This window comes from Oryx dammah, unplaced genomic scaffold, assembly GCF_014754425.2.
Source record: "Oryx dammah isolate SB20612 unplaced genomic scaffold, SCBI_Odam_1.1 HiC_scaffold_7, whole genome shotgun sequence".
Lineage (NCBI taxonomy): Eukaryota > Metazoa > Chordata > Mammalia > Artiodactyla > Bovidae > Oryx > Oryx dammah.
The window spans coordinates 26,019,613-26,033,519 of NW_024070191.1; the positions used below are offsets into that span (position 1 = coordinate 26,019,613).

Sequence of the window (13,907 nt, forward strand, 5' to 3'; positions counted from 1 at the left end):
TTTTTCCCCTAAAAGTTAGAGGCTTTTAACTTAGAATTCTGAGGCTTCATTTGGTGCACCGACCCCTTAGAATTAGACAGAATATTGTGCCTGTGTACATTTGTCTTTTTTTCCTAAGTGGATCCCTAGTTTCAGCAGATCCACAAAAGAGTCTACGAAACAAAGATCGTTTTTTTTCCCCATTTACGGAGCAAATATTTTTTGAGTACCTGTGATGTCTCAGCAATTCTGCAAGGTCCTGATGATGCCTGAACTACTCCAAGTTTGTCCACCAGTGTAGATCTACACGGTGTATGCTTTTTAAATTGCTAATATAACTCTGTGTGTGTGTGTGTGTGTGTGTGCGCATGCTCAAGCAGATGCTTTCCTCCGAACATTAAATTCACCATTTTGGCATACCCAAAGTTAATATGGATCTGAAATCATATCCAGTTCTTTCCTTCCCAAATGAGAGTCTTTTAGACACTTGAGTGTCTAAAAATATGTAACAGGGTAGCAGGTAATTGCCTAAACAAATGATATAATGATTTTGTCTCTTATGTGTTTACTTTTGAATCAGAAATAAACTCTATAATATCATTATTTTGTTTTATTGAAAAGGGAATGATGATGGGTGTATATTTAGTAACTTAATGCAGGAGATGTAAGAGATGTGGGTTCGATCCCTGGGTTGGGAAGATCCCCTGGAGGAGGGCTTGGCATCCCACTCCAGTATTCTTATCTGGGAAATCCCATGAACAGAGGATCTTGGTGGGCTACAGGGATCTCAAAGAGTCGGACATGACTGAAATGACTTAGCACACGGCACAGCACGTGTTACTTGCCAGCAGTACAAATAGATATATACATATATATAATATATATACTTTTTTTTGTTGTTTCTTTCCTATAGACTTCATCTGAAACCTCCAAGAGAAAATTACCTGGGTGGTTTGCCAGAGGAAATGAGACCTTACCTGATAGCAGCAAGAAATCAGTGGCCAAAACGAAAACGAAGGGTCTTTTTAGTTAAACTGGCAGCTGTCAGAGGAGTTATGTGTCCTGCTATATTGTGAGTGGGAAGCTGTATTTCACTTCTGAAAAGAGTAGGCAGTGTTTGTTTAAAAATTATTCTAATTTTGAAGTAAAACTCACCTATTTATTGAACAGCTGGCATTTTAAAACAGCCTTGGGCAAGCCACGTAAAGTTGAGTCTTCTGAGAGTCTTGAGTGAGTACCTCCTAGGACAGAATCTTAAGTTACCTTCCTATGAGATTGCTTTAAGAAATCGTCATTGCCTGTTTTCTAATCTCTTCACTTATTTCCATAGTATGTTTGGAATATGCAATGTGCAGTGATTTAATATAGGTAACAGATTAGGAGTTGTACAGTGATTATGTGTGTGATATGAAATATTCCTGTATTACCAGAATTCTGTCTTATATGTGAAGAATGTGTAGTTATTTTACAATTTTTTTTAGAAGAAACTTGTATGCATTTTAAAATGGTACTAGTGGGCCAGACCAGTGAAAATGAAACATTTAGGGTTCTTTGTGTAAATAGAGAAAAGAAAAGAACAAAGGCGACCAAATGCACTAGGCAGCTCTGCACTTTGTATCTTACATATGATTTCTATTATTTTTCAAATAATAAAAAGTCTTTCCTACTGAAAATTATAAAGATAGATATTTTCTTAAACTTTCATTTATTTAATTATCACCATGAACAAAGCTAGTGGAGGTGATGGAATTCCAATTGAGCTATTTCAGATCCTAAAAGATGATGCTGTGAAAGTGCTGCACTCAGTACACCAGCAAATTTGGAAAACTCAACAGTGGTCACCAGACGGGAAAAGGTCGGTTTTCATTCCAATCCCAAAGATGGGCAATGCCAAAGAATGTTCAAACTACCACATAATTGTACTCATCTCACACTCTAGCAAAGTAATGCTCAAAATTCTCCAAGCGAGGCTTCAACAGTACGTGAACCGTGAACTTCCAGATGCTCAAGCTGGATTTAGAAAAGGTGGAGAAACCAGAGATCAAATTGCCAACATCCATTGGATCATAGAAAAAGCAAGAGAATTCCAGAAAAACATCTCCTGTTTTATTGATTATGCCAAAGCCTTTGACTGTGTAGATCATAACAAAGTGTGATCACTGTGACCAGTTTTCAACAAAGTGGAAAGTTCTTCAAGAGATGGGAATACTAGACCACCTGACCTGCCTCCTGAGAAATCTGTATGCAGGTCAAGAAGCAACAGTTAAAACTGGACATAGAACAACAAACGGGTTCCAAATTGGGAAAGGAGTATGTCAAGGCTGTATATTGTCACCCTGCTTATTTAACTTAAATGCAGAGTACATCATGAGAAACGCTGGGCTGGAGGAAGCACAAGCTGGAATCAAGATTGCTGGAAGAAACATCAATAGACTCAGATATGCAGATGACACTACCCTTATGGCAGAAAGTGAAGAGGAACTAAAGAGCCTCTTGGTGAAAGTGAAAGACGAGAGTGAAAAAACTAGCTTAAAACTCAACATTCAAAAAACGAAGATCATGGCATCTGGTCCCATCACTTCATGGCAAATAGATGGGGAAACAATAGAAACAGTGAGACTATTTTCCTGGGCTCCAGAATCACTACAGATGGTGATTGCAGCCATGAAATTAAAAGACGCTTGCTCCTTGGAAGAAAAGCTATGACCAACCTAGACAGTAGGTTAAAAAGCAGAGATATTACTTTGCTGACAAAGGTCCATCTAGTCAAAGCTATGGTTTTTCCAGTGGTCATGTATGGATGTGAGAGTTGGACTATAGGATGACCCAGAGAGATGTTGTGGGGAGGGGGGTGGGAGGGGGGTTCATGTTTGGGAACGCATGTACACCCGTGGTGGATTCATGTAAATGTATGGCAAAACCAATACAGAATTGTAAAGTAAAATAAAAAATAAATAAAAAATAAAAATTTAAAAAAAAAAAAAAAGAAAGTTGAGTGCTGAAGAATTGATCCTTTTGAACTATGGTGTTAGAGAAGACTCTTGACAGTCCCTTGGACTGCAAGGAGATCCAACCAGTCCATCCTAAAGGAATCAGTCCTGAATATTCATTGGAAGGACTGGTTTTGAAGCTGAAACTCCAATAGGTTAACCTACCATTAACCTAGGGTGGTTAACCCTTTTCATATATCTGGCCAAGTCATTTTATATTCACTTCTTTTCTTCATTACATGAATCATACATGAATGAATATTCTTTGTGAAACATTCAAGCTACACTTAAAACATGAAAGTCCTCATATTCCCTTTTCCCTGTATCCCAGTACCAGCCCTTTTCCGGGTAACCCCTATCGAATATGTGACAAATAGTTCTCCATAATCATTTTTTCTGCATTATGTGCTTCTGCTACATATGTAGCAGACATGTGTAGCTATACATACATTCTTGTTTTTTCACTTTTATTTTTATATTGAAGTACAGTTGATTTAAAATTTATATTTGTTTCAGGTGTATAAAATACTGATGCAATAGTTTTATAGATTATATTCCATTTACAGTTATTGTAAAATGTTGACTATATTCCCTGTGCTGTACAATATGTTCTTGCAGCTCATTTATTTTATATATAATAGTTTGTACCGCTTAATTCCCTAATCCTATCTCACCCCTCCCCATCACTCTACAGTTTTCTGCAACAAAGGGTTTTTTTACTTGGTTTATTGTGAAGATCTTTGTATGTCAGTATATGTATCAATCTGTCTTTTTTTTTAAACAGCTATATACTGTGTTATTTGGTGAATATACTATAATTTATATAGTCACTGCCTATTAGTGATTCTGTTTTTTTTTTCTATTTCCGATTATTTCAAGAAGTATAATTAGTATCAAATACAAACATGTTCTTTATTATATTTCACTTGGGTGTATTATGAACATGTTTTTCTATGTCATTAAATAGTCTTCCACACCATCTTTTTGGGGGCCTTCTACAGTGTGGTGATTCTCAAAGCGTGGTCTGCAGGCCATTAGGAGTCCCTGAGACCCTTCTGGGGATCTGCAGAAGGAAAACTATTTTTATAATACCAAGAGGTTATTCACCTTTTGTGGTATGGTGATATTTGCATTGAGGGTGCATACCCATGTGAGTAAAATCTCTGGTACTTAACTGCAAATAAAGGCAATGGCAGCAAATTACTGATCTGATTAATTCTCGTTTCTTGAACACATTTTTCCAATATTCTGTGTGATAAAAAGGCAAATTCACATCCAGCACCTGTGCTGTATACCAAGGTATGATGGTTGATTTCCAGGAAAGCCCCCATTTGGTTGTTTAGTTGTGGATTAGCTGCTTTTCTTCTGTGGGATATCGTTTTTACTGAAAAGAATGACCAAGAGAAAACACCGTTGGTTACTGCTCCTAGGCGGAGGCATAGGAGTTCCTAGATCCCCAAGTTCTCCATTTTCCGTGAGTACCTTCTGGGTTGGTTTCTTTTGTTTTGTTTTGTTTTAAATCCTCCCTGCCTCCCTCCTCCTGTCTCCTGACTCCTTGCCAGAGTGTGTTTTGGAAGCGGTCCCATACATATCTGCCTCATCACCACATATGAATAACTGGTTCAAAATGACCCTCACACATTACAAAGTCTTTACCATAAGAACAGATGGACTGAACTGTAATTTCCTGGATGAAACATCTTTCTTCAGCAGGCTCAGGCCTAAAGTTGGCCTCAGGTTCATTCTTAGAAACAGGGGATTTCTTTTCTTTATTTATTTACTTCTTTTTCGGCCACGTTGTGGGACTTGTGGGATCTTAGTTCCCCAACCAGGGTTTGAACCTGGGCCATGGCAGTGGACGCGCCAAGTCACAAACACTGGCCTTCCAGGGATGTCCCTGAGGAATTTCTTCTAGAATTCTGTTATGCTATCTCCCCCAAAAACATGAATTGCTTTTTCTTCTATGTTCTTTGTCACTGGACCTTAGGACTGTGATAACAGAGTCAAATAAATCACTAACAGTTATTTAGAATTCAACAGAGCTATGGTCTAGATAAAAGGAGAAAAGAATAGAGAATTCTTCCTATTCAAATGGGTTGCTTTAGAATCAACTGAAAGCATGAAAGATTCAATGGAATGACCTTAAAGTCATTGTAGAGTTATCATTTATCTTATGAGAAGCAAAGAAATGCAAAACCATCAAAAACACTGAAGAAAGTCAGCTAGTCTTGATGGCAGCTGTGAACCGTGGCCATCTCAGCTGTCTGAGAAAACATTCCCATCATCCTGGTTGGGAAGGCAGTCTAAAAATTACATGGGATAATGTACTAACTTCCTTACTTACTGCTGCTACTGCTGCTAAGTCGCTTCAGTCGTGTCCGACTCTGTGCGACCCCATAGACGGCAGCCCACCAGGCTCCCCCGTCCCTGGGATTCTCCAGGCAAGAACACTGGAGTGGGTTGCCATTTCCTTCTCCAGTGCATGAAAGTGAATAGTGAAAGTGAAGTCGCTCAGTCATATCTGACTCTTAGCGACCCCAGGGACTGCAGCCTACCAGGCTCTTCCATCCATGGGATTTTCCAGGCAAGAGTACTGGAGTGGGGTGCCATTGCCTTACTACATATGTTTAAACCTTGGAAAAGATGAGAAATAAGTAGAATACAGAGTAAATTAAACCTTTGGTTATATTAGAGTTAATAAGTGTATATTTGATATTGTAAGCATTTGTAATACTTGAGATATTTTACTTTATTAGAATAATAGATTATTCTTGTGACTCATTTACAATATACCATTGAAAAATTAGTATATCCGTGTTATTTTTTAAGTCAAAATCCTACCAAGTCAAAACATTATTGGATTATTTAATAAGTCCTTAAATTTGTTATTGCATAGAAATAATATCATCAACAAATTTCCCTTACATGAGTAGAAAAAAATCTAATATTATGCTTAGTATTAATATTAAGGTTAATACTAATATCTGTTCATTAAACCCAAAGCTTTCATTGTTTTTTATAAAAATTAATAAAACTTCAGCCTCACATCCAGCTTCATTTTCTAACTCAACTTAAAAGGATTACTGAGAAGTACGTACTTTTTATGTCTTCATTCAATAAACATTTGCATCTATAGTTTCCAAGACCATTTGCTGACTTCATAAGAGATGGAACAAAAAGGAGAAGAAAAAGCAACATGGAACCCATGCTTCCAAGATGGGAAGGTTTACTCTGTAAAGAGTTAATAGAAGAGAACATCTCACAAAAGTATTTTCTTACAGGAAACACAATATTTTTAGGAAAATATTTACTTCGCATACTCAGTAAGATGTAAGAAAAAAGTGTATGAAAGACATTTTTCTCTGGGAAGGAAAAAAGGAGCTCCTGTGAAGGGATCATAGTGATTGCACTCGTAACTAATAACTGATCAGGCATTTGCGATGTCACAGCGCGTACATTAACCTTTGGGATAACCGGTAGAGCTGGAGTCACGTACTGGCCTGTTCATATATGTAGAATATACAAACCGGGAAGGAGATCACAGTCTGTGGGTATGTAACCAGGTAGGTTAGAGACCAAGTGGGTCTTTCCCTTTTTTCAAATGGAACTTTCCTTTCCCTCCAACCCTCCCCCACCCGTTGACTTTTGACTCAACCTAGAACTGATAACAGTTCAGTTCAGTCGCTCAGTCATGTCCGACTCTTTGCAACCCCATGAATTGCAGCACGCCAGGCCTCCCTGTCCAGCACCAACTCCCAGAGTTTACCCAGACTCATGTCCATCGAGTCGGTGATGCCATCATCTCATCCTCTGTCGTCCCCTTCTCCTCCTGCCCCCAATCCTTCCCAGCATCAGGATCTTTTCCAGTGAGTCAACTCTTCGCATGAGGTGGCCAAAGTATTGGAGTTTCAGCTTTAGCATCAGTCCTTCCAATGAATAACCAGGACTGATCTCCTTTAGAATGGACTGGTTGGATCTCCTTGCAGTCCAAGGGACTCTCAAGAGTCTTCTCCAGCACCACATTTCAAAAGCATCAGTTCTTCGGCACTCAGCTTTCTTCACAGTCCAACTCTCACATCCATACATGACCATTTGAAAAACCATAGCCTTGTCTAGACAGAACTTTGTTGGCAAAGTAATGTCTCTGCTTTTGAATATGCTGTCTAGGTTGGTCATAACTTTTCTTCCAAGGAGTAAGCGTCTTTTAATTTCATGGCTGCAGTCACCACCTGCAGTGATTTTGGAGCCCCCAAAAATAAAGTCTGACACTGTTTCCACTGTTTCCCCATCTGTTTGCCATGAAGTGATGGGACCAGATGCCATGATCTTCGTTTTCTGGATGTTGAGCTTTAGGCCAACTTTTTCACTGTCCTCTTTCACTTTCATCAAGAGGCTTTTTAGTTCCTCTTCACTTTCTGCCATAAGGGTGGTGTCATCTGCATATCTGAGGTTATTGTTATTTCTCCCGGCAATCTTGATTCCAGCTTGTGCTTCTTCCAGCCCAGCGTTTCTCATGATGTACTCTGAATATAAGTTAAATAAGCAGGGTGACAATATGCAGCCTTGACGTACTCCTTTTCCTATTTGGAACCAGTCTGTTGTTCCATGTCCAGTTCTAACAAAGGTACTAAAGATAACAAAGGTACTGAATTCTAAATTTGAGCAGTAGAATTCTAGCTGTTCAAGTGATAGTGTGTTTTTAGCAAAAATGGCCCCACTGTTTCTCTCTCATCGCTACTTTGAGAAAGAGGAGTATTGGGTGAGAGAGAGAACTTGCTTTGCAAAGGGACCTGGAGAGCAAGACACCTTCCAACTTTCCTTTATTGTGAGGAAGGAGGCTTTTCACTTGGACCTCCATCCTCATTTCTGGAAGACTGAAGGCATTGGAACTGGGCAGTATATTGAGTGTGATGGTCTCTTTCTGGAAGTTCTGACCTGCTAGTCCAGCAGAGGACCTGATGTTCCTGGAGCTTGTAAATACCTGGGGCTGAGAGTCCAGATGGAGCCCGCTCTCCACCATGCAATAACAGCAAGAATGCGTGTTTCCCAAGGGTGGAGTGGACCCCTTGGAGGGAGCTGGGTTTAAAGGCCATCCCTCTGGTACCCTCAGAAGAAGGCAACCTGAGCAGTGAGGGCAACCCAGCAGCAAGAACACACTTGGCAGGAGGTGGGAGAGAGGTGAACCCCCTTGAGCCCCTGGAGGGACCAACTAGCCAACCCCGAAGAGAGCCAACATTCAGGTGATCGGCCAGTAGACTGAGCAGCCACTAGTCGACTAGCCAGAGAGGCAGCCCCAGCCAGTAGATGGAATAAACCATCCTGCTGGGCAGTGACATGCTCCTGCTTCTCCCTGTCTCCCCGACTTTGCGCTCCAGAGGCTAAGTGCGTGTCAGAGGGAGGGGGTGTGAAAGAGACAGCTGGAACCGTTGGTCTAGTGGGAGGTAGATGTGAGGAGAGCCGGGAATCAGACACACGACTGCAGACTCGAAACCTGAATGGACATTGTTCAGACATCCCGAAACGATAGAAAATTCTGAGATTGGGCTGCCGTCTATGGGGTCGCACAGTCGGACACAACTGAAGCAACTTAGCAGCAGCAGCAGCAGCCGCCACCCAAGGGGAAAGGGGGGTTTGACACTTGGTAGAAGTTAGAAGAAGTACAAGTTTATACCCCAAGGCGTGCACTTGTTATATGTTTGGAGGAGCAGAAACAAGCTGTGGACTGAAGCACTCATTACTGAGTCAGTGGCCGGGTGTCCAGAGGCAGGCCTTCTACATCCCTAGATAATATTTGGTGGATGCTGCTTGTCGAACTCGCTGTGGTCCTGCATATGTTCCTTACTGTGTTTGCTCAGAAATCTGGGTGTCAGCACCCCATAGCGTCTCTTCCTCTCAATGGCAGATTCAGCTTCTCATCCAAGTTGACAGAGATGGAAGTAAATATTCAACAAAGATTTACTGAGAGCTGGCTATGTGCCACAGTCCCGACAATGGCAAAGAAAAAAGTAAGATGTTCTGTCTTGAAGGTGGCAAGGGGATGGAGAGCAGAGCAGCTGGGAAGGGGTAGAGGGTTGATTCACATGGGGTCAGGTTGTTTCACAGCCCTGGTGAGCTTTGGAATTAGCCTGAGTGACAGTTTGTCACGGCGACCTTGAGCAGATCAGTCCCGTCTGAGCCTCACTTATCAACGTTGTTGTATAGAAGAGGAAACAGGCTTAGAATGTTTGCGGAATTAAATGAAGGACAGCCTTTTCATAGTTCTTGGCACACCGTAGGAATAATAAACGTTAGCTCTTCTCATTCTTTGCCTCTGGGAAAGCTATAGGGGAATCCCCATTAGATATACTCGGAAGCTGCCTAGTGGTTTGGTCAAAGAAAGGGGAATTAGGTGATTTTAATATTTAAGGACACCAGATAGAGTGTACCAAAGTAAGTATTTGTCATTTGTTAAATGTTAGTCGCTCAATTGTGCCTGACTCTTTGCGACCCCATGGACTGCAGCCCACCAGTCTCCTGTGTCCATGAGATTTCCAGACAAGGGTACTGTAGTGGGTTGCCATTTGTCATTTAACAGAAGATAAAAAGGGATGGATATTCCAAAACTTTTAAGAAAATAATTGTAATAATAAAATATTTGGAAGTCGATGAAATACCCTGGTTCATGAATTGGTTATCCAAGGCCTTGTCGTAACATTTCGGAATATAAACCATTTTAAATTTCCCCAAGGGTTTACTGCGGCTGATTAAGGGTAGGGGTATTTAAGCTGGGGAGAGCAGAGTACTGAAGATGGGGAGGAACAAGAGGGGAGAAATGGGCTTTGCGAACTCTAAGTCTTGAAGGAGATTTGGGACTTGACAAGGCCCGCAAACCCCCTTTTGTTTTAGGTCCTAAGAGGATCAGGTTATTATTTTTACTGACTCCTTTGAATTACACAGTTTTAAGCACCAAAAACCCATCTGTTTCTTTATCTTGCACCTTCATTTCATTCTCCTGGGGAGTAACCAAAGGAACATTGATCTCAGTGGTTCAAGAGCACCACCAAGTGGTCAAGTATGGTAATGTTAGGTGATACAGTACACAGAAAAATCAGATAATTTCTTTGGGTTTTATCTTCATGGGGCTTCCCTTGTGGCTCAACTGGTAAAGAATCCACCTGCAATGCAGGAGACCTGGGTTGGGAAGATCCCCTGGAGAAGGAAATGGGTACCCACTCCAGAACTGCCTGGAGAATTCCATGGACTGTATAGTCCATGGGGTCGCAAAGAGTTAAACACGACTGAGCAACTTTCACTTCACTTTATCCTCATGTGGGCTTCCCAGAGGGCTTCCCTGGTGGCTCAGTGGTAAAGAATCCACCCGCCAGTACAGGAGAGGCAGGTTTGATCCTTAGGTCGGGAAGATCCCCTGGAGGAGTGAATGGCAACCCACTCCAGTATTCTTGCCAGGAGAATTCCATGGACAGAGGCGCCTGACGGGCAACAGTCCCAAGGATTGCAAAGGGTAAGATGCAGCTGAGCACTATGACTGTCTTCAGGTGGTGCTCAGCTAGTTTGTCAAGATTTGGAGGGAAAGGTGTTTACTCTGAGCCAGTTTTTATGAGCCATAGAGAAACTGGAATCTGTTTATTCATTTATGGAGCAGCCAGGATTTGAATCCAAGTCTGTTGGTCAGTTCTAAGATCTAAGTTCATTGATTCAAAGGATAATAAGATTTACTTTTCTACTCTCAACTGGAAATCTTCCTTGACCTGTATTGAGAAACTCTTGTGGCTTCCCACAGTCTAGAAAGGGGCTTCTTAAATCTTTTCTCACGTACTCCACCATCACCATAGAGAACTCAACTCACAGTTTCCTATACGTAATGAGAGCAATGTGTAACCATCATTTAATGAATCTTTATGTCTAGTCTCCATACCTAGATTCTAGGTCTTGAAGGTGGAACTTCACTCTTGTAGGGAGCACCTGTGAAGCCTAGGGTAAGTAGCACTTCCATCTCCCCTCTCCTACCAAGAAGTGCTTCACCCAGCCATTCCCTTTCAAAGACTCTAGATTAATTTAAAGCAGCAAAGTGATGGTGGTTGTGGTGGAAGAGCCTGAGAAGGATTGGAGAAATGATTCCAGCAGTATTAGCAAGATTAGCAAAATGGAATCTAGAGGGATTAATGAGCAGCTGGGCTTAAAAACTGCTGGGGTAAACAAAATCTGAAATTCTTGGTTCTCCCGGATAACCATCAAGTCCCAGAAATGCTCTAGGTTTCCTTCGTAATTTTCTCATTAATCAGGAGAACTCTGCCTTTCAAAAATGTTATGAAAGGCAGATTTTTATATCCTTACTAGTTAATCCTGCTGTGTACGTTGGCACGTCTCCTCCATAATTCATATGCCAGGGTCCCCAGCCTGCTGGTCCTTCAGTAAGTCTGCGCAGAGTTCTGTCAAGTGAACTGAGATAAATAAAACAATGTGCCACCTGACTTTAATGATCTTAAAAAGGTAACTAATTTTTCAAGTGTGCTAATTCAACATAACAGTAAAATTGCCTTGCATTTAGAAATATGTTATTTTAGAACCTATCAAATTAGCCTGCTTTCAAAAGTTCAATTTCCCTAATGGAGAAGAGCTTATTTAACTCAGCTCCAACCCTGATTTCTGGTGGTAAAATGCCATGGATATATTCAGAAGCCACTAGTTTTATGGGCATTTTTTAAAGCCAGAAAAATGATCTGAGATGAGAAATAAAGCCAAGTCATCTTTATTATTTTTGCTGAGATCCAGTGTTTACAGGGTATATGTGTGTGTGTGTCTGTGTGTGTGTGTGTACACGACTATACAGATTCCTATAAATCAAAATCCTCAATGTGAACCAACCATGAATGCCAAAGCTGAACCATCCAGGTTAATTTCCTGAATAATGTATTGGATTGTACCTTCCTAACAATTTCTTAAGCCCTAAGCCAATCCAATTTTAAAGAAACATAAAAGTGCTAGTCTGATTTTAAGCGTATTTCTGCTTTGTGTTTCCTTTCCCTTCTCTTCTCCTTTTACCTCCATAACTTCCCCAACATTGAATGCCTGAAGGCAGTGGCACAATATCCGCAAAATTCTGAAGGAACGGAATTTTGATCTGAGACTATTACAGCCAATGAGACGTCCGTCCTTCAGATAAAGATTTCTGGCAGGTATTGCCTAATACAAAGCATGTAAGACATGCAACACTCGAGAAAATTAAATTGCCAATGAATGTAGAAAAATGAGAGTTGACTCAAAGGACGTAAGAATAGAGACCCTGCGTTGAATCTACTTAAATATAGATCTCACATTAAAACTGATAAGAATCATCGTTACAGAATACAAAACAAATGATACAAATCTGAACAATATAAAACAATATGTAAAACTAAGAAAAATGAAGCAGTTGGAAGAAGGGACATGGAAGAACACGTTCTTTCATAGCAGCGAGTCAAGTCCGACTAAAACTTTTTTTAATATAAATTTATTTATTTTGATTGGAGGTTAATTACAATATTGTATTGGTTTTGCCATACATCAACATGAATCTGCCACAGGTATACACATGTTCCCCATCCTGAACCCCCCTCCCTTGCAAGTCTGTCTAAAACTGAAGCACAGGAGAAAAGAAAAAACTAAAATTTCCTCTATTTTTTTCCTTATCCTTAGAAGGATATTTTATGAAACAATATCTCTTGAGAAAAAAAGAACATTGATTTGATATTGACAATTTTCTGTCCATTAAACTCAAGTGAAATTAAATTTAGTACATTTATAATAGTGGTATGATGCCAGTCAAATAAATGTCATTTATTCAATGTTTTCATCCGTCCATTGTCCATCAGTTAGATGGACATGTATGCACAGACACTTGCCCCCTTTGGAAAGTAAACGTGTTAGTCGCTCAGTCGTGTCTGCCTCTTTGTGGCCCCGTGGACTCTTGCCCGCCAGTCTCCTCTGTCCATGGGATTCTCCAGGCAAGAATACTGGAGTGGGTTGCCATTTCCTTCTCCAGGGTATCTTCCTGATCCAGGGATCGAACCCCGGTCTCCTGCATTGCAGGCTGACAAAATCTTTATTCTAATTCTCAATTTGCAAGGGCTTCCAGGGAGCCCACTGTACAGGTTTGAAATGTGTTCCCGGCAGCTGGGAGACACAGGGAACTGGGGTCTGACAACCGAAGGGCAGTTCCAGAGAGTGGGAGAAGGACTCCCAGCTGCTCTGGTGGCAGAGCCGGGAGCAGTGCTTGCTCTGCAGGGAGCAGCCTGCTCTCCTAGGGTTCGTCTGGGTGAGCGGTGTGCACTTGTTTCCTGTGGACCAAGCGGGAGTGATGCCTGGTGTGGGCTCTTCTGGAAGCTGGTGGCCTAGGGTTGCCTGATAGACTGAGGACACCTCAGCAGGAGGAGTCTGGTCTCACCCCTCTGGATGCCCAAGGGTTTTCTTTCTGGAGCATGGGAAATTCAGGGACCTTCTGATGAGTCCCTGAAAAGTACCACCACAATCTATGTGAAGTTAACAGCCAAACCCATCTGGAAATACCAGTTGAGCAAGAACCTCAGTTGACTGTAGCTTCACCATAGGAGAGAAAGTAGTTAGTAGACAGTAGATGGCAGAAGAAGCCCTTCTTCTGAATTGAAGGCAATGAAATTTGAAGGATGGAGAAAATGTAACACTAGGTCACGTTTGGGGACTTTCCACGTTATTATGCGACTAGGTATCTTAACTTTTGAATTGAGGCTTTTCTTATGACCAAAAGTCACTGGAGGGTATTTTGTTATCTTCCAGGAATTAAGAAAATTCCGTGTACCTGCATCCAACCATATGTTTACCACGGTGTCTGGCATGTTTATGCTGCTCTGTCTTTCTCGAATGTTCTGCATCAATGGAAACTCTGCTCTCCCTTGAAAGCCCAGTTCCAATGTCACCTTTACC

General features: G+C 41.1%; 1 protein-coding gene across 3 annotated transcripts in view; it reads left to right on the top strand.

Annotated features, from left to right (window-relative positions):
* Nucleotides 1-1,655, top strand: part of WRN (WRN RecQ like helicase) — a 114,391-nt gene extending 112,736 nt beyond the window's left edge. For 2 of the 3 annotated variants that reach the window (XM_040242906.1, XM_040242907.1), the window contains one exon: nt 893-1,652. In XM_040242906.1, the coding sequence (XP_040098840.1) occupies nt 893-1,012 (120 nt within the window). In that variant the 3' untranslated portion in view covers nt 1,013-1,652. Of the gene's footprint in view, nt 1-892 lie in introns of all 3 variants that reach the window. The other variant, XM_040242905.1, reaches the window with a different exon arrangement.
* Nucleotides 1,656-13,907: the final 12,252 nt, after the last annotated feature.